The sequence below is a fragment of the Oncorhynchus mykiss genome, chromosome 22 (genome assembly GCF_057628025.1).
Source record: "Oncorhynchus mykiss isolate SJ-2025 chromosome 22, ASM5762802v1, whole genome shotgun sequence".
Lineage (NCBI taxonomy): Eukaryota > Metazoa > Chordata > Actinopteri > Salmoniformes > Salmonidae > Oncorhynchus > Oncorhynchus mykiss.
The window spans coordinates 35,542,447-35,563,990 of NC_143043.1; the positions used below are offsets into that span (position 1 = coordinate 35,542,447).

General features: G+C 46.6%; 1 protein-coding gene across 1 annotated transcript in view; it reads right to left on the reverse strand.

Moving 5' to 3' along the window:
- Positions 1-462: 462 nt before the first annotated feature.
- The window catches only part of LOC110502087 (matrix-remodeling-associated protein 5), a 29,463-nt gene continuing 8,381 nt past the window's right edge, over positions 463-21,544 (reverse strand). Inside the window, exons 6-9 of the mRNA XM_090216444.1 lie at positions 10,535-10,976; positions 6,420-10,420; positions 5,222-6,257; positions 463-3,525 (exon numbers count right to left, since the gene is read on the reverse strand). Of these exons, the coding sequence (XP_090072570.1) occupies positions 1,368-3,525; positions 5,222-6,257; positions 6,420-10,420; positions 10,535-10,976 (7,637 nt within the window). The 3' untranslated portion in view covers positions 463-1,367. The remainder of the gene's footprint in view (positions 3,526-5,221; positions 6,258-6,419; positions 10,421-10,534; positions 10,977-21,544) is intronic.

Here is a 21,544-nt window from a genome sequence, read left to right on the forward strand (position 1 = left end):
AGTAATTTATTTTAATACATGTCTAATAAGAGAGTAATGGAGTTGATAAATGTCTAATAAGAGAGTAATGGAGTTGATACATGTCTAATAAGAGAGTAATGGAGTTGATACCTGTCTAATAAGAGAGTAATTTAATTAATACATGTCTAATAAGAGCGTAATGGAGTTGATACATGTCTAATAAGAGAGTAATGGAGTTTATAAATGTCTAATAAGCGAGCAATGAAGTTGATACCCATCTAATAAGAGAGTAATGGAGGTAGCAACTGTTTTGAAAAATGGACTCCCCGGGAAGTGTTAGTGTGATGATGTTATAAGCACGACTTATCTGTCATTTCCTGGGTTTTCTGCTGAGAGTCATGGGATACAAAGCCTGATGTTCCTAAAACAAACCCAGTTTCTGTCCCCCCCCCCAGGACACACACAAACACACACACACAAACACACATCCACACAACCACGTTTTGATGAGCAGACTGAATTCCTTTTCTCTTTTATTTATCAAACAAAGCAGTTGAAAATAAAGCATAACTTAAAAAGGCTATTGAGAGATTAGATATACAGTACATCTCTCTCTTTATGACAAGAGGCACAACATAACCACTTTACATCACAGTCTTTACAGACAAATAATTTAAATGAAATGAAAACATGAATGATATCAGCTTTCACATGGATATTACACATACTTAATGTAACACTGGAGCCACACAAAAATCTATGCTACTCTATATGAAACATATGTAATTACTACAAATACCATCTTCAAAGACTTGGTAACTGTTGTGTTTATTTGACATGATCTGGGACGTATGTATAGCCTATGACTGGAAGAGTGGTCGAGGTTGCAGGGTTGGAGAGCTGCAGACACAGAGAGCTGCAGACACAGAGAGCTGCAGACACAGAGAGCTGCAGACCCCTGAGGCTCCACAAAACTATCACTGGAGCAGTTCTGTGACTACTATCAAACATTTGCTCTGCTCAACAGTACATAACTATACAACAAGATAAATAGGGCAGGTTGACGTAAACATGCAGGTTGTGATACAGAGCTGAATGTGTTGTATTGCATGACTGGGGCTGTCTGTCTGGGGGCAGGGTAGCTGTAGATTGTCTCTGTGTTTTGAGAGCTGATGCTCTTAAAGCCTGGTATAGTTTGTGTTGACACTTTATTTATTGATGATGGATGTTGGTGCTTCTCAGCTGCTGATTTCATGTACATCTTTAACACACTCTGGCTGTAAGATGCATGTGTTTATTTTTATCTCTATTTACAATCTTTAATCAACACCTCAGTATTTAGTTGAACAGTATCTTCTACACTCAACTTTGCAGTTTCTTTGGGCAAAAATGATGTGTGTGTTCTGTTAGATCACATGTAGATAAGAGGCCTTGGTGTCAGTTCCGATGACGTTCCGTGCAGAACAACGGTAGAACCCTGTGTCTCTGCTGGTCGGGTTCTGGATCACCAGGGAACCCTGAGGACTCAGGTACCGGTTGCCATAGAGACGGGCCTGACCTGTGACCCTGAGCTGGGATTGGTCCGGCATCTCCCAGGTGATGGTCGCTCTGGGGGTTGCTATGACGTAGCAGGTTAGCTGAACGGCAACACCAGGACGGGTGTAGGTGAGGGGAGGGGGTCCGTTGGTGATGCGAGGGGGGTAGGCGATGACAATCACTGGAACTGTCAGGATAGATGATGTATCCTGATTGATGGATCGGCAGGAGTAGGTCCCCCTGTCAAACACAGATACCTGCTGCACCGTCAGAGTCCCGTCATCCAGGACTGAGTACCGACCCGTCCCTGCCGCCTGGCCCCGAGACACGACCACCCCGCTTGGCAACTGCCAGGTCAGAGACTCTGTCTGGCTGGAACCCTGACTGGGGCTGTCTGTCTGGGGGCAGGGTAGCTGTAGATTGTCTCCGTTGATGATGCTGACCAGAGAGCCTGATATGCTGGTGACCACAGGCTTCCTTTCCAGGACAACACTCCTCCCTGCCTCTGGCACTGGGCCTCTTGGGTGAGGTGTGTCCCCTTGGACTGGGACTCCTGGCAGAGGGTTCTCTGTGCTGACTGGGCCTCCTAAGTGAGGTTTCTCATTGGTGACTGGGCTTGTAGGGCGAGGTGTCTCCTGGCGAGATTTCTCTATGGTCACTGGGCCTCTGTGGCGAGGTGTCTCCTCTCTGTCTGGGCCTCCTGAGCGAAGTTTCTCTCTGCTGATTGGGACTACTGGATGAGGTTGTTCTGGGCCTACTGGGCGAGGTTGCTCTTTGCTAACTGGGCCTACTGGGAAAGGTTTCTCGGTGGTCACTGGGCCTCTGGAGTGAGGTGTGTCCTTTGTGTCTGAGACCTCCAGGTGTACCATTATCCGAGCCTCACCCCTCTCGCCACGATTGACACACACCAGCATGCCGGAGTCGCTTGCCCTCACCCCCCTCAGCTCCAGGGTTCCATTCCGGTGCACGGTGAGTCTGCTGCCATAGTAGGGCACCGGGAGAACCCCGTTACCGGGCAGCAACCAGGCCAGGCGGGGGAGAGGGAAGCCCTGGGATGGACATGGCAGAAGAACTGTCTGGCCTCTAACTGCTGAGACCCTTTGGTCCCCTACTTTACAGTCTCCATTATTACTGACACAATTACCTGCACTGACCCTATGATCCCTCCCTGCAGACTGACTGATGGAGATCACAGCACTCAGTCCACTACCACTAACAACAGCTATCTGTCTGTCTGCCCCATTGATCCCACCCCCAGCCCCATTGAGAGTGAAGCTGGGTTGTGTCACCATCACCTCCACCCCCATCACCTTGCTCCTCTTCCCAGCAGCATTGCTGGCTCGGCAGGTGTAGTTTCCTCCGTCAGCCCCTCTAGCCCCCTGGATCACCAAGGACCCATCTTGCTGCACCACAACCGGCCCTGATGTTTCCACTGGGAGGACACGATTCATTGGAGAGAGCCATGTGATCGTAGGGACAGGCTCTCCTTTAGCCCCACAGTTCAGAGCCACTGTGCCCCCTTGTTGCACCTTGATGACCTCATATTTGGTACTGGGGAAGGAGGGAGGTGAGGCGAGGACTTTGACCATCACACTCATAGTGTCCCTCCCCCCATGGTTCTCAGCGTGGCAAACATACTCCCCCTCCTCCCCCATCCCCACCGAGGGGAGGAACAGTGTTCCATTGTCAAAAACCACCAGTCGCCGGCTGCGCCTCCCTCTCTCTTCCACCTGCAACAGGACACTTTTCACTGAGGTTCCATCCGGGAGGCTCCATCTTACCGCGGGGTCGGGCTGGCCGGTCGCCAGACAGTCTACCTTTAGAGCTGCTCCGTACGATACCACCTTCTGATTTGATGGCTGCTTTGGCTCAATCTTAGCAGGCTTTGTTGCCACGGTGACCTGGAGGAGGCGGAAGTCATCAGCCATCTTATTTCGCGCGACACATAAATAGTCCCCCCCGTCTTTCTCCGTCACGGACTGGATATACAGCGTTCCATTACTGTGCACCTTTATCCTCTTGTCAAAACTGGAAATACAACACAGAGAGGATAAGGTTAGCTAAGCACAAGACACAGAAACTGAGTGGACAAAACATTAGAAACAATTGCTCTTTCCATGACAGTAGCTAGGTTTCCTTCCGTCACAGCAACAGATTTTCATGCAATTATTCTAGAATCTGCATTAAGAAAATGTCCACATTTTCCCACCAGTGGCATGTTTCCACCAAATGGACTTGTTGTGGATAAAAATCAGTGGGTGATGACATAGTTCACACAAAATGTACTTTTTCGCTTAAGATTTCATGTACCAAATCAAAATCTAAAGTTCAATGTGTTTCCATCGTATTTTCAACTCTTTGTCACAAAAACTGTTGCCTTAAATAGCAAATGTGTCAACTCTGGTCTCATCACATACGCTCCAGCCAACAGTTCGCAGATACAGTGTCGATATTGTGTGTTGGTTGGTTCGTCTACATGATGAGATTATTATGGATAAGAGCAAGAATATTTTTATTTGTCAAATGGCAGTCAAGGATCGATCATCTTGTCACCAGAATAAGAACCTCAATATTTCTTGGAAAGGAGCGTCAAGATCACCGTGCACTTTCACCACCCTGTGAAGTTCATAAGTTATTTCATCTGTAGCCTAATAAACTGCATGCTTTCCAGAGTCGTAGTGGGAGGACCTCACACCATATCATTGCATGACTCCAAATTGACCTCAATGTGATGGTTATTCTACCACCATTTCCTGCACAATTAATTTTACAGACACAAAAAGACCCCACCATGTCCAACGAACAAATGATCTGTCTGCATTTATACAATTACACCTAAACTTCCTTTCCATCACAGCTGTCGTGATTTTGTTTTTATATGACTTTACTTGCATAAAAACTGTGGATGGAAACTTGGTTATAGACTGACCAGGTGAATCCAGGTGAAAACTATGATCCCTTATTGACGTCACTTGTTAAATCCACTTCAGTTAGTGTAGATGAAGGGGAGGAGACAGGTTAAAGAAGGATTTTTAAGCCTTGAGACAATTGAGACATGCATTGTGTATGTTTGCCATTCAGAGTGTGAATAGGCAAGAACAGATTGAAGTGCCTTTGAACAGGGTATGGTAGTAGGTGCCATGCGCACCGGTTTGAGTGTGTCGAGTACCGCAACGCTGCTGTTTTTTCACGCTCAACAGTTTCCCAAATGGTCCACCACCCAAAGGACATCCAGCCAACTTGACACAACTGTGGGAAGCATTGGAATTAGGGCTGTTCTGGGGGCAAAAGGGTGTGCAACTCAATATTAGGAAGGTGTTCCTAATGTTTTGTACAAACTAGACCAGGAATGGGCGACTTTGATGGGGGTGGGGGCCACAAAAAACTGAACTCCTCATGAGGGACCGCAGTGACTCGCGAGTCTGACATGCAGTCAGAGATGGCCCTAGCCTTTTGACAGTGGAGAGAAGTTTTGGGGTTAATTTCCTGCAATTCCACCAATTTTGCCCTGGGGCATGTGTGGGAGAAAATATTGCAGTTTTAAAGCAAGTTTGCTGCAATTCTACACATTTTGCCATGAGGTGGAGAGAAGATTTAGCAATTTTATAACTCATTTCATGCAATTATACACATTTTTCCATGAGGCGTAGTGAAAATGTTTCTGTTTTACAGCTAATTTGGACTCGATTAAAAAGATTGGTAATCAATAAGGACAAACACGCACCTGTAACGGGCATCCACTAGTTTCTTGCCAGGTACCCTCCAGACCACTCTAGGCTCTGGGTTGCCGGTTGCTGAACAGTAAAGGAGCAGAGATTCACCATATATGACTATAGAACTGGATGGAGAGGTGGAGAGGATCCTAGCCTTACTGAGGGGGGAGGAGGGTGGGAGGGGAGGGTTAAGGACGGGGGAGGAGGGGGGAAGATCAAATTTACTGTTGATGGAAGAGAAGGTCATTTTATCCATGGAGACAACTTCTCCTCCTCCTCCATCTCCAGTCACCTCCACCCTCACCGTCCTCTTATCCCCGCCCACCGCATTAGTCGCCAGGCACTCGTAGCTCCCAGAGTCCTTAGTGGCTAGCTTGCGTATCAACAAGGTGGCATTGGGGAGGACAAACAGGTTCCCGTTGAGGAATTGAGAGGGGAGCAGAAAGGTGCCGTCAGGTGTCCTCCAGCGGATGGAGGGAGGGGGAGCTCCCCGGGCAGAGCATTGGGCGTAGAGAGGCAAACCAGCGGGCCGGGTTACCTTCTCCTCTCTGGGCTCCTGGATGGCTGGAGGAAGAGAGGACACATGGAGTCGGACTGACAGACTGCCAGCCCCTGCTAGGTTGGAGGCTACACAGCGATACAGTCCTCTGTCTGCTGGGCCGGCCACCAAGATACGCAGAGTACCATTAGGGAATATAGACACCCGGGGGTGAGTTCCAAGGGCAGGGTTGGGGTTAGGGTCAGGGGTTAGGACGGAGAGGTCAGGTAGCACCCAGGACAGCAGAGGAACCGGCAACCCCTGAGCCCGACACTCTAACCTCACTTCACCCCCCTGGTGCACCGTTGCATCTCTGTGGTTGGGTAGCTGAATCCGGGGTGGGTGGGACCAGACCTCCAGGGTCACCATGGCACGGTCCAGGCCCACAGAGTTCTGTGCGCTGCAGATATATGTCCCCTGGTCCTGGACCTGCACGCTCCGGATGAGAAAGGTTCCGTTGGGTAGGACCTGGGAACGCTCTGCCTTGTAGTCCAGTGACATCACAGCTCCTGGGACAGACAGAAATACATATTGAGTGGCATATTGTGTGTAAGAGTGGCATTAGTGAATGTATTGAGTAAAGTGTGGGTATGACAAAGTAACTTTTGTGTATATGTGAGTGACAGTAGAATGTATTGTGTGTATAATTGAGAGTAGTGTGTGTAGCGTACCTGTGGAGACCTTGGTCCAGGTGATTGTTGGAGGAGGCTGTCCAATGGCCTCGCAGGGCAGGAGGGCATCAATCTCAGCTGGGACAGACATGGGGCGCATGTGAGGGGGAGCGATACGGGGCCGGACACGCAAGACGGTGGTCTGAGGGGGACGTTGGGCAGTCACACTATGGGCTGGAGACGCGGGAGGGGAATGAGGAAGGGTGGACTCAGGGTTGAGTCCAGCCTGACTGTCTGTGGTGGGTGGGGAGGTCTTTGGGGAGCTGGAGGGAGCTCTGGTGGTGGGGACTACAGAGGAAGGGATCTCTAAAATGTCTGGGAGAAGAAGTTTGGGCTTGATAGGGTGTGGTAGAGAGGGTGTGTGTTTTATAGGGGGTGGCGTTTGAAGTGGAGTTCTCACTGGGTCAGGCCTAGTGATAACATAAGGGTGCCGGCTGCTGGAGTGTTGTGAGTAGCTGGGGTAAGATGGGGGGCGGTAGCGACTACCATGTGAGTCTGGGATGGAGTTTACTCCTGGGTTCCTCCAGACTATTGTACTAGTAAGAGTGGTAGTAGTAGTGGGAATAGTAGTAGTAGTTGTAGGAATAGTGGTAGTAGTTGTAGGAATAGTGGTAGTAGTTGTAGGTATAGTAGTAGTAGTTGTAGGAATAGTAGCAGTAGTTGTAGGAATAGTAGCAGTAGTTGTAGGAATAGTGGTAGTAGTTGTAGGAATAGTGGTAGTAGTTGTAGGTGTAGTGGTAGTAGTTGGAGGTATGGTGGTAGTAGTTGAAGGTATAGTGGTAGTAGTTGTAGGTATAGTGGTAGTAGTTGTAGGAATAGTAGCAGTAGTTGTAGGAATAGTAGCAGTAGTTGTAGGAATAGTTATAGTGGTAGTTCTTCTAATAAAGGTGATGACTGTAGAGGAGGTGATGGCTGAAGCAGTGATAGCTGCTGTATTAGCTGTAGTTGGGGGCAGTAGTTGTTTTGTAGATGAAAAAGAGCTGTCTATTTCTGACTCTGGCTGTCTCTCCTCTGGTTCATCAGGTGCTAGATAGACTGGTTCTATCTTATTGGGTTCTTCTTCAGTAATTGGGTAAAGTGGTTCTATCTCACTGGGTTCTTCATCAGTTGCTGGTGGTTCTATCTCACTGGGTTCTTCTTCATCAGTTGCTGGTGCTTCTATCTCACTGGGTTCTTCATCAGTTGCTGGTGGTTCTATCTCACTGGGTTCTTGATCAGTTGCTGATGGTTCTATCTCACTGGGTTCTTCTTCATCAGTTGCTGGTGGTTCTATCTCAGTGGGTTCTTTTTCAGTTGCTGGTGGTCCTATCTCACTGAGTTCTTCCTTGGTTTCTGGGTAGAGTGGTTCTATCTCACTGGATTCTATCTCACTGGGTTCTTTCTCAGTACCAGTAGGTGTTGTTCCACCTGGTGTGGTTCCAGACCGAGTGGTAGTTGCTTTGATATCCTCTGGGTTGTGTTGGTTGAAGACAGATGGATCCTGTTCTTTTAGAGTGGCCCCGACCTGACCCTCTGTTATAGCATAACTCTGTTTTTCTGTGTGACTGTGAGTGACTGTGGGTGTATGTTTGCCTATGAGTGTGCTAGTGTGTGTGCGTGTGTGTGTGATAGTCGCTTGGGACCTGTCAGGGAGCCGAGCAGCAGTGTTTGTTAAGTGAGTCACCCTGTCTGTGTATGTCTGGGGCGAAGGGGGCGAGGCAGAAAGGAAGGCAGGGGGGGAGACAGATGTGCTTGATGGAGCAGTGATCCTAGTTAAGGATGGAGTAGTAGTAGTAGTAGTAATAGTAGTAGTAGTGCTTATAGTAATGGTTGTAGCAGGTGCTGTCAGTTTCCTGGGCTTTGTAAGCGCTGCTCTGGTGGTAGTGGGACTTAAGTTATTCTGGAGAGGGGAGGTTGGACCTGGAGCGCTTTGGCGGGGCATGGGTCGTCCTCTGAGTCTGTTGATGCGTCTCCTCTGGCCAGGCCTATTGCTGGCATTCCAGGGGCTTCTGGGTCGCGACGGAACAGAGTTGGAGAACATTACCTTTCCAGAGTTTGTTGTTCGAGTCCTCTCCCCCTCACCTGTAGTCCGTACAGGGATAACACTCTGTCTCCTTTCCTCTGCGCTAGTGCAATTGACATTGGAGGTTGGCTTTGTGCTTTTAAGAGAACCCCCTGTCTCTGTTTCTGTCCCTGTCTCTGTGTCTGTGTTTGACTTAGGTTTCTGGGGGAAGTTATTGCTCGGATCTGAAGTGTTTGGTGTCTCTGGGGCCACTCTATCCTTTGTTAGCAGATCTGGGATTAGTGATGTATGGGTGAGGTTTAACCACTCTTCCTGTAGACTGAGGACATCTATGGAAGAACTCTTTGAGGTATCAGCCTCTGAGTCCAATACAAGACGTTGATCAGAGTTTCTTCCCACGCTTACCTCTGGTGTGCCGTTTGGTAATGTCGTGTCTGTATGTATTCTGGTTGTCTGTGTTTTACTTGTCTGTATTCTCTCTGTCTGTATTCTGTCTGACTGTGTACTTTCTGGCTGTATGCTGCCTGGATTTGTTCTGGTTGTGTGATTGCTTTCTGTATGTCTGCTATTTGTCTGTATTCTGGTTGACTGTGCTCTAGTTGGGATAGAGGTGGTTGTCTGTGCTTCAGTTGGGGCTGAGGTGGTTGTCTGTGCTTCAGTTGGGGTTGAGGTGGTTGTCTGTGCTTCAGTTGGGGCTGAGGTGGTTGTCTGTGCTTCAGTTCGGGTTGAGGTGGTTGTCTGTGCTTCAGTTGGGGCTGAGGTGGTAGTATGTGCTCTTGTTGGGGGTGGTACATACAGGGAGTCTGTGATTTTAGGGGCAGTCCTTTCACGTATCTTAGTCAGCAGGTCGGCCCATTTCTGAGGGTCTATTTTGTGCTTGGCCAGGTTAAAGCTCCGCCGACCCTCCAACCTGTTCCTCCTCTGCTCCACAGGGAAGCCTCTCCTCAAGGGCTTCTTGCCCTTTTGGGGTGGTCTGCTTCCCTCCACCCTCACCATGTGGGATCTGATGGGGGGACGCCATGTCCTGTTGTAACCTGCCCTGGTGGGCAGTATGTTCTCCCCCTCATCATCTCCTGACCCCCCCCCTTCAATCTCCTCACCCCCTAGAGGGGCTCGTACCCTTTTGGACACCCCCGCCACAGAAGGTGGCCTCATGGGATATCTCATACGTGATGAGGTGTCAGAAGGACGCGGGGTGAGCGTCAGTCTGGTGGAGAGAGAGTCAGCACCGTACTGGTTCACCGCTAGACACCGGTACAGGCCTGCATCTCCCAGCGCAGGGATGGGGAGAGACAGGGTACCGTTGGCCAAGACAGTAACCCCTGCCTCGTCCTTTCTCCTCCCCTCGTTCCTACTCCCTACCACTCTCCCGCCAGGAAGAACCCAGTTCACCTCAACCCTCGGTGTACCAGAGGCCTCACACGGCAGACTGACAGGGTCTCCAACCAATCCAGTCACAGCCGGGCCTAGCTCCTCCCCTGGGAGAGGATTGGATGATTCTACCACCGCCAGACGGAGGGGGAGGACATCAACATCTCCCCCCGCCCGGGCCACGCAATAGTACAGTCCAGCATCAGAGTGATACACTCTCTGCAGGACCAGCCCCTGGCCAGACACCCGGACCCTACCATCTGAGCTGCGGTAGGGAGAGGAGACTGTTGAACCATCTGGGAAAACCCATTGGAGCCTGTGGTCTCCAGAACTTAGGTCTCCAATAGAGCTGAGGACAGGGCAGGGCAGGTGGATCTGTCTCTCTGCAGCTGCAGTAAAAGCTGTGTGGGTGTGGTTGGTCTGGATGAGGACCCAGGAGTGTGGGGATGGGGGGTCTGGGGGAGCAGACACCAGGGTGGACAGGGTCAGTTTAACCCTGTGGGCGCTGGACTGAGCTCTGTTGAGCTCTAGACTGACATGGGGCTGCAGTAACCAGGCAGGCTGTGCTTGAATACTGGCCCTGACCCCTGTATGGTAGTAGCCCTCCTTCTCTGCTGTCTGTCTGTACCTGAAGGACAAGAAAGGACAGATTTGATCTATGTGTTGGGGTTACAACAAAATTGTACAGGTAAAGAGGAAAATAACACAGGAATGTGTCTTGTGTGTTTCTGCATTTTCATACCTGTAGGCAAGTCTTGGGGCTTTACTCAACATTATTTCTCTTTGAAGCCTGACAGGCGTCTCACTGTAGTAGGCCAGCAGCCTCCACAGCCTCTCATAGCCATGCCCATCCACCCCACAGTCCAGGGAGAGGGAGATGGGGATGGAGGAGGAGGAAAGGTGTGGTGGGGTAATGTCAGGAGTCTGTGAGGAGTGTGTGATGTTACACTTCAGATCAACAGCATTCCCCTGTTGGTCAGACATCCCCAGGGAGGCGTTGCCTAAAGCCTCTCTAAAGGTTTCTATTGGTTGAACTTCGCCATCCTCCTGAGATGAGGTTCTGGGATTGGTGGAGATGACAGGCGAGGTGCAGGATAGGTCTTTCTGCTGCAAAAGGCCACGACCCTTCATGTGTTTGGGTGAGGCACAGACCAGGCAATGCGGCCCCGGACATTTCAACACCCCTGAGAGAGAAGAGAAGAATCAGTATTTCCTCACCCAAATAAGCATCCCAATTCCATTGAATCTGATTGAGACTCAGTAGGTAGCAGTGGAGGCTCCTCAGAGGAAGAAGAGGCGGACCATAAATATTAAAATTGTAAAACATTTAAAAAGTTATCAGTTTTAGATAAAACTATACTCAATATATTTACGTCACCAAATAATTTATTAACACGCTGTTTTGCAATGAAGGTCTACAGTAGCCTCAACAGCACTCTCTAGGGTAACACCATGGTGTAGTCGGAGGACAGCTAGCTTCCATCCTCCTCTGGGTACATTGACTTCAATACAAAACCTAGGAGGCTCATGGTTCTCACCCCTTTCCATAGACCAACACTGTAATTATGACAACTTCCAGAGGACATCCTCCAACCTATCAGAACTCTTGCAGCATGAACTGACATGTTGTCCATCCAATCAAAGGATCAGAGAATTAGTCTAGTACTGAAAGCATAAGCTACAGCTAGCTAGCCTTGCAGTGCATAAAAAGTGGTGAGTAGTTGACTCAAAGAGAGACAAAGACATTAGTTGACAAAGACAAATGAATTTATTCCAAAATTAAGGAGACGCAAGAGAGAGGGAGATTTTGTTTTTTTTATTACATTGTTTCACTTAGCTAGAAAATGCAGCTAGCTAGTTTAGCCTACTCCAACACCCTACTCAAACAAAGGGATGCTATATTAGCTAGCTGGCTAAACTTTTGGTTTTACTAAATTATTGCACTGGGGCCCGCCGGTGTAAGTGCTAAACTACTTACTGACTGTAAACTGTAACGTTACTGCATGATTGTAGCGTGTTTACTAATGCGTTAGGTCTATTAGCTATGTTGACTATGGCGTTTCTTTAGGCAATATGTGGACAACGATGTAGGCTGTCTGTAGCGGTTATGATGTGATTTGGCTTGGAAAGGTTTTTTCACCTGGTCATATATAGCTGATGTGTTGTGCATTGAAGTCCACAAGCAAAGGGAAAGGGTGAGAGGAGGAGGGTGCATAGATGCGAGAAGGAATACAACGAGGCTGCTATGAAAGTCAACTGTGTTTACACGTGATCAGGGGTGTGTTCCTTGTTTTATTTAATTTTATTTAACCAGGTAGGCCAGTTGAGAACAAGTTCTCATTTACAACTGCGACCTGGCCAAGATAAAGCAAAGCAGTGCGACACAAACAAGAACACAGAGTTACACATGGGACAAACAGACATACAGTCAATGACACAATAAAAAAAGGACATTCCACCGATTCTGTTGAAAAACGTTTCTTAAACTGAAGCAAACGGAACGAAATGGGGATAAACATACCTGAATTTGTCCAATAGAAACTCTCGTTTGCAACTGTTGGACTAATGATTTCAACCTAGATCAGCTAGATGCAGGCAAGAGTGTGCAAGGCGGTATTGAATATGTCACTGTCTGTCCATGTGTCACTGTGTGCTATGTTGTAAACGTTCATTCATAGGCTAAGTTGTACCAACCTCATGATGGGTTAAGGGAACATCTGAGTATCATGTAGTAGCCTAAACCTATCGCTGTTACATTGAACTGGGTGAATGGAATATGAATGATAGTCATTCAATATGCTGTATTAGAAATAAGGCCATGCTCATGAATAAAAAAAAAAGTCCTTTCTCATCTTAAACAGCACCAACCGTCACTAGTAGGTAGGAATGTGCTTCTTCACCTACTCCTGCTCCCTCCCTCTGGGCTCCACATCCCCGGTCAACCCACATTGCGCACACCTGCTTTCCATCTGTACGCACACCTGGACTTCATCACCATCCTGATTACTTTCCCTTCATATAGTCTTCAGTAGCCTCTGTAATCAGGCAGTATTGGTTACATTCAGTACGCTTCTCCTGTTTTGTTTATCTTCATGATTATTAAACTCACCTTCTGCACCTGCTTCCTGCATATACGTTACACATATGTGGATACATGGGCTCTGATATGGTACATTTGACATACACTGGTTGGTGTCCTTTAAACTCATTTTAAAACCACTCCACAAATTTCTTGTTAACAAACTATAGTTTTGGCAAGTCGGTTAGGACATCTACTTTGTGCATGACACAAGTCATTTCTCCAACAATTGTTTACAGATAGATTATTTCACTTAAAATTCACTGTATCACAATTTCAGTGGGTCAGAAGTTTACATACACTAAGTTGACTGTGCCTTTAAACAGCTTGTCTTTAGGCTTTAGAAGCTTCTGATAGGCTAATTGACATAATTTGAGCCAATTGAAAGTGTACCTGTGGATGTATTTCAAGGACTACCTTCAAACTCAGGGCCTCTTTGCTTGACATCATGGGAAAATCAAAATAAATCAGCCAAGACCTCATAAAAAAATTGTAGACCTCCACAAGTCTGGTTCATCCTTGGGAGACATTTCCAAACACCTGAAGGTACCACGTTCATCTGTACAAACAATAGTACCCAAGTGTAAACACCATGGGACCACGCAGCCGCCATACCGCTCAGGAAGGAGACACGTTCTGTCTCCTAGAGATGAAGGTACTTTGGTGCGAAAAGTGCAAATCAATCCCAGCAACAACAGCAAAGGACACTGTGAACATGCTGGACGAAACAGGTACACAAGTATCTATATCCACAGTAAAACGAGTCCTACAAAGTCAATGTATTGGAGTGGCCATCACAAAGCCCTAACCTCAATCCTAGGGGTAAAACTGAAAACGCGTGTGCTGGCAAGGAGGCCTACAAACCTGACTCAGTTACACCAGCTCTGTCAGGAGGAATGGGCCAAAATTCACCCAACTAATTGTGGGAAGCTTGTGGAAGGCTACCCAAAACGTTTAACCCAAGTTAAACAATTTAAAGACAATGCTAACAAATACTAATTGAGTGTATGTAAACGTTTGACCCACTGGGAATGTGATGAAAGAAATAAAAGCTGAAATAAATCATTCTCTCTACTATTATTCTGACATTTCACATTCTTAAAATGAAGTGGTGATCCTAACTGACCTAAAACAGGGAATTTTTACTAGTATTAAATGTCAGGAATTGTGAAAAACTGAGTTTAAATGTATTTGGCTAAGGTAAATGTAAACTTCCAACTTCAACTGTATATACAGCATTGGTTGAATAGGGTGGCATTGACTAAAATACAGTGTACATATGAAATTAGTAAAACAGTAAACATTATCAAAGTGACCAAAGATTCCACGTCTATGTACATTGGGCAGCAGCTGTTGTTCTCAGGGCATGGGCTGGGTGGGTGTGTGTCCTTTATTTCTCTGTTCCAGCTCTGACTCTCTCTCTCTATCTGAGATGTCTCTGTTGTAGATACAGTGCATTCAGAAAGTATTCAGACCCCTTCTCTTTTTCCACATTTTGTTACGTTACAGCCTTATTCTAAAATGGATGAAATTATATTTTTCCTCATCAATCCACAGACAATACCCCATCATGACAAAGTGAAAACAGGTTTTTAGAAAACAAAAATACCTTTTTTACATATGTAACGTTCGTTGTCCTCGTCTGAGGAGGAGTAGGAGAGATCGGACCAATATGCAGCGTGGTACATGTCCATGTCAATTTATTCAACAGGCTACCTAAGTATGATTCTCAATCAGAGACAACGAACGACACCTACCTCTGATTGAGAACCATACCAGGCCAAACACATAAACACAACCTAGAAAAACAAACATTGACTACCCACCCCAACTCACGCCCTGACCCTACTAACACAAAGACAAAATAAAGGAACTAAGGTCAGAACGTGACAGTACACCCCCCCCCCCCCCCCAAAAGGTGCGGACTCTAGCCGCAAAACCTGAACCTATAGGGGAGGGTCTGGGTGGGCGTCTGTCCGCAGTGACGGCTCTAGCGCGGGACGTGGACCCCACTCCATCATAGTCTTGGCGCCCCTGGCGCGGCAACCCCCAAACGGACGGGTGATTCCGGCAGCACCGGACAGGCGGAAGACTCCGGCAGTCCGGACTGACGGGCGGCTCCGGACTGACGGGCGGCTCCGGCAGCTCCGGACAGACGGGCGGCTCCGGCAGCTCCGGACAGATGGGCGGCTCCGGCAGCGCTGGACAGGAGGGGGACCCCGGCAGCGCTGGACAGGAGGGAGACTCCGGCAGCACTGGACATGCAGGAGCACCGGGAGGAAGGAGACGGAGAGACAGCCTGGTGCGTGGGGCTGCCACCGGAGGCCTGGTGCGTGGAGGAGGCACCGGATAGACCGGACCGTGGAGGCGCACTGGAGGTCTCGAGCACCGAGCCTGCACAACCTTTCCTGGCTGGATACTCACCGTAGCCCGGCCAGTGCGGCGGGGTGGAACAGACCGCACTGGGCTGTGCTGGCGAACCGGGGACACCGTGCGTAGGGCTGGTGCCATGTACCCCGGGCCGAGGAGACGCACTGGAGACCAGATGCGCTAAGCCGGCTTCATAGCACCTGGTTAGATGCCCACTCTAGCCCGGCTGATACGAGGCGCCGTGATGTAACGCACTGGGCTATGCCTGTGCACTGGGGACACCGTGCATCTCACGGCATAACACGGTGCCTGCCTGGTCCACCTCTCTCCACGGTAAGCACAGGGAGTTGGCTCAGGTCTCCTACCTGACTTAGCCACACTCCCCGTGTCGCCCCCCAATAATTTTTTGGGGCTGTCTCTCGTCCCTTTTGCGCTGCCATGCTAGCTCCTCAAAATGCCACCTCTCGGCTTTGGCTGCCTCCAGCTCTTCCCGGGGGTGGGCGATACACCCCAGCCTGTGTCCAGGGTCCCTCTCCGTCCAAAATCTCCTCCCATGTCCAGGAGTCCAGAACTCACTGCTGCCCGATACCACGCTGCCTGGTCCTTGGTTGGTGGGTGAATCTGTAACAGCGTGGTACGTGTCCATGTTAATTTATTCAACAGAACACTAAACAAAATAACCCCGGAGAATGAAACAAAACAGTTCTGAAAGGTGACATACACTAAACAGAAAACATTCACCCACAAAACACAGGTGGGAAAAGGCTACCTAAGTATGATTCTCAATCAGGGACAACGAACAACACCTGCCTCTGATTGAGAACCATACCAGGCCAAACACATAAACACAACCTAGAAAAACGAACACTGCCCACCCCAACTCACACCCTGACCCTACTAAAGGTAAAATAAAAATAACACAAAGACAAAATAAAGGAACTAAGGTCAGAACGTGACAACATAAGTATCAGACTCTTTGCTATGAGACTCAAAATTGAGCTCAGGTACATCCTGTTTCCATTGATCGTCCTTGACATGTTTCTACAACTTGGAGTCCACCTGTGGTAAATTAAATTGATTGGACATGATTTGGAAAAGCACACACCTGTCTATATAAGGTCCCACAGTTGACAGTGCATGTCAGAGGAAAAACCAAGGAATTGTCCGTAGAGCTCAGAGACAGGATTGTGTTGAGGGACAGATCTTGGGTAGGGTAACAAAAAATGTCTGCAGCATTGACGGTCAGCAAGAACACAGTGGCCTCCGTCATTCTTAAATGGAAGAAGTTTGGAACCATAAAGACTCTTCCTAGAGCAGGCCGCCCGGCCAAACTGAGCAATCGGGGGAGAAGGGCCTTGGTCGGGGAGGTGACCAAGAACCTGATGGTCATTCTGACAGAGCTCCGGAGTTCCTCTGTGGAGATGGGAGGACCTTTCAGAAGACAACCATCTCTGCAGCACTCCACCAATCAGGCCTTTATGGTAGATTGGCCAGACTCTGCCACTCTTCAGTAAACCGCACATGACAGCCTGCTTGGAGTTTGCCAAAAGCCACCTAAAGGACAAGATTCTCTGGTCTGATGGAACCAAGATTGAACTCTTTGGGCTGAATGCCAATCGTCACGTCTGGAGGAAACCTGGCACCATCCCTACGGTGAAGAATAGTGGTGGCAGCATCATGCTGTTGGGATGTTTTTCAACAGCAGGGAATGGGAGATGAGTCAGGATCGAGGGAAAGATGAACAGAGCAAGTACAGAGAGATTCTTGATGAAAACCTGCTCCAGAGCGCTCAGGACCTCATATTGGGGTGAAGGTTCACCTTCCAACAGGACAATGACCCTAAACACACAGCCAAGACAACGCAGGAGTGGCTTCGGGACAAGTCTCTGAATGTCCTTGAGTGGCCCAGCTAGAGATCGGACTTGAACCCAATCGAACATCTCTGGAGAGACCTGAAAATAGCTGTGTATCGAAGCTCCCCATCCAACCTGACAGAACTTGAGAGGATCTGCAGAGAAGAATGAGAGAAACTCCCCAAATACAGGTGTGCCAAGCTTGTAGCGTCATACCCAAGAAGAATTCAGGCTGTAATTGGTGCCACAGGTTCTTCAACAATGTACAGAGTAAAGGGTCTGAATACTTATGTAAATGTGATATTTCAGTTTATTTATTTGAACCTGTTTTTGCTTTTTCCTTATGGGGTATTGTGTGTAGATTGATGAGAAGAAAAAAACACGTTTTAATCAATTTTGGAATAAGGCTGTAACGTAACAAAATGTGTTAAAAGTCAAGGGGTCTGAATACTTTCCGAATGCACCGTATATGAGGTTACCACCAAAAATGCTGCTGGAATTCATATTAGTGTCTGACTGTCTGGCCTGCATTCTGTAACGGCATGATGTCAACAGCACAGAGCAGAGCAGTGGCATAAAAAAGTATGGGCTCATTTCCCTCAGGGGTTTCTGGGCATCGTCTGAATCAGTAGTTTGCGATAGTTCATATTGGGTATGGTCCAAATATGGGGTCAGGGCTGGGAGTCTGTGTGCGTGTGTGTGAGTGTGTGTGCGTGCGTGTGTGTGTGTGTGTGTAAATGATGTATATGTCTGTGTTGTATGTAGGCCCCCTGAGCTGAGACCCTGACTTTTGATCTGAAATCACCATCACCCACTAACTATTTTGTCATTTTTGCAGATTAAAAGTGTTAGAGCTAGTAATGTATCAATATTTATCTTAAAAATGTGCTATGACATAGCAAATGAATATATAGCACCACTTTGGATTTCACCCCCAACTCATCGTTTGGAAGTTTTGACTGACTTGGAGTGAGCCTCTCTTCTTCTCCTGCTTCGACCATGCAATGCGGGTATCAAGTGTAGCAAAAGTGATTGCTGTCCTCTTTATGAAATCATCAACTTTACCATGTATATCTAATAATGACCATATATACTGATTGTTTTAAAAAAACTACCAAAACTTGATGATGGTGAACCTGAACAATCAAAATCAAATTGAATGTAAACCCCAATCAGCATATAGCCTGATGAGAGTTGTGTTTCTCCGGCGGTATCTTAGGCTACTTTAAACCTGGACCATTTTCAATAGCACATGTAATAAAAACAACCAAGCAAATTACATTGGCTGTTACTCAACTAATAAAGCCTAATATTGCAAAAGCCATTTTGCATAAATTTGAATGTTGAAGGTGACGTGCAATTGTGCCAGATCATGGCCTACCTTTCATTGGTCAGCGCACATAGCTGCGCACAGCACGCAGTTTGACTAGGCTACTGATATTGCCTGGGGTTTTTCGGCATGGAAAATTACTTGTAGATCAATGACTGTCCACATAATTACATGGTTAGTTTGACACTGAAGGAGAGGACACAGTTGGGTCATTCCATGTTATTTTATCAAGCCATGACACCCACCATGTGAAATCGTTTATGTAGTTAGAAACAGATAAGATCTGAATTCCTGAAACATAATTTTTTTTTATTAAAAAAAGAAAGAAATTAAGCTAATTGATTGTACCCAAATTGGCCATTTTAATTGGTAGGATTCATATAATCTTCAATCAATATAGTAACTAACATCATATTTCTACCATATTTCTTCCTAACAATGAGTAAGACATGAGGAATCCCACCCCAATAACCAGCATACAGTGTCAGTTCTCTATGTCTGACAAGTAGTATGGCGCTGTTGCTTGGAGTATTGCTTCTTTTCCCCTGTTCAGAGAAATTAGCCAAATCGCTTGCATTCTATACCATAAATTAGCGTGAAAGTACCAAAGTGTTGCCCACTAGATGCCGCTGTTCCTGCTACTGCCACCCTGCCATTTAATCAATGTTGATGGTCTCTTATGTTAATTGAATCTACCACAACATTTTCTTTCCAACTTTGGGTAGGAAACCAACAGCTCATGATGAAAATAAATTGTGTGGTCATCCTCGCAATTCAAACCAGTCCTCCATGAAAGCAATTAAGCTTGTCCTTCTCTTAGACTTAACTTATGTCCAGGAAATGGCCCCTCTGTGTATGGTTTATTTCCTTAAAAAAGGTCTGGATTAGTTAGACCATTCCTGGTGATTGGCGAACAAGCAAACCATTAGGGTACAGCAGTTCTAACTGTATAGTGTTTTGTAACGGTATCAGGTTGGGTTTAATGGAACATTTCACTAATCACGCTACATATAGAGATGTTTTCTTTTCATTTTATTAAAAAACCTATGACTGCCATGCAATGGTTTATAATTGTATTCTTTTATTAGGGTTGTCACAACATTTTAATCACTAGCCCAATTCTCCATCAAAGTTTTGAGCTTGTAGGAAAAGTCTTCACATGAGAATTGCACCATATGGATAGCCCTCTCAGAGAGCTGCCATTGTTTGGACTATTCGAGGAGAGTTGGGTTGAAGCATTAGGTTGCTAAGAGAAGGACAAACTGAATTACTTTCATGGAGGACTGGCTTGACCACACCATTTATTTTCGTAATGAGCAAAAGCTATTGGTTTTCTACCCAAAGTTACAAAGAAAAGTAGGTGTTCCATTTAATAAATCAGCTAAATGGATAAAAGGGTGTGGTGGCAGTAGCAGGAACAGCGGCATCTAGTGGGCAAAACTAGGTACTTTCACATTCATTTATGGTAAAGAATACAAGCGACTTCAATGGCTACTTTCTTTGAACAGGGGAAAAAAACCTCACCAGATTCACAGGGAATACAAGGTTGAAGAAGCAATACTCCAAGCAGCAGCTCCATACTACTTGTCAGACATAGAGAACTGATACTGTATACAGGTTGTTAGGATGGGATTAGGTTCTATATTTATTGAAGAGAATATGAATCAGAGGAGGCTGGTGGGAGGAGTTATAGGATGATGGGCTCATAGTAATGACTGGAATGGAATAAATTAAATGGAGTCAAACATGTGGTTTCCATACGTTTGATACCGTTCCATTAATTCCATTCCAGCCCTTACAATGAGCCCATCCTCCTATAGCTTATCTTACCAGCCTCCTCTGAAATGAATCATTCAATTAAAATTGCCAATGTGGGTGCAATCAATTACCTTAATTTCTCAGAAATCAAATTATATTTAAACAAACTAATTCTTCAGGAATGCTCTTCTCTTTCTAACCGAAATGCTTTCAGAACGATCTGAGCAGGTGAGAGTTGAAATCCTCTTTCTTGTGCTGGAGTTGGAATGAAGTAATTTGAGCAACATTTGTTACATTGGGATCGGTTTGAGGCATAGCCGTGGGAAGTAGGGGGGCTGAGGTTGCTGCAGCACCCACTAAAAATAATAATTTAAAAAATATACAGTTGAAGTCGGAAGTTTACATACACTTAGGTTGGAGTCATTAAAACTTGTTTTTCAACCACTCCACAAATTTCTTGTTAACAAACTATAGTTTTGGCAAGTCGGTTAGGACATCTACTTTGTGCATGACACAAGTCATTTTTCCAACAATTGTTTACAGACAGATTATTTCACTTATAATTCAGTGCATCACAATTTCAGTGGGTCAGAAGTTTACATACACTAAGTTGACTGTGCCTTTAAACAAATAGGAAAATTACAGAAAATTATGTCATGGCTTTAGAAGCTTCTGATAGGCTAATTGACATATTTTGAGTGAATTGGAGCTGTCGCTGTGGCCTACCTTCAAACTTCAACTTCCAACTTCAACTGTGTATATATATATATACACTGCTCAAAAAAATAAAGGGAACACTAAAATAACACATCCTAGATCTGAATGAATGAAATATTCTTATTAAATACTTTTTTATTTACATAGTTGAATGTGCTGACAACAAAATCACACAAAAATTATCAATTTATCAACCCATGGAGGTCTGGATTTGGAGTCACACTCAAAATTAAAGTGGAAAACCACACTACAGGCTGATCCAACTTTGATGTAATGTCCTTTAAACAAGTCAAAATTAGGCTCAGTAGTGTGGTGTGGCCTCCACGTGCCTGTATTACCTCCCTACAACGCCTGGGCATGCTCCTGATGAGGTGGCGGATGGTCTCCTGAGGGATCTCCTCCCAGACCTGGACTAAAGCATCCGCCAACTCCTGGACAGTCTGTGGTGCAACGTGGCGTTGGTGGATGGAGCGAGACATGATGTCCCAGATGTGCTCAATTGGATTCAGGTCAAGGGAACGGGCGGGCCAGTCCATAGCATCAATGCCTTCCTCTTGCAGGAACTGCTGACACACTCCAGTCACATGAGGTCTAGCATTGTCTTGCATTAGGAGGAACCCAGGGCCAACCGCACCAGCATATGGT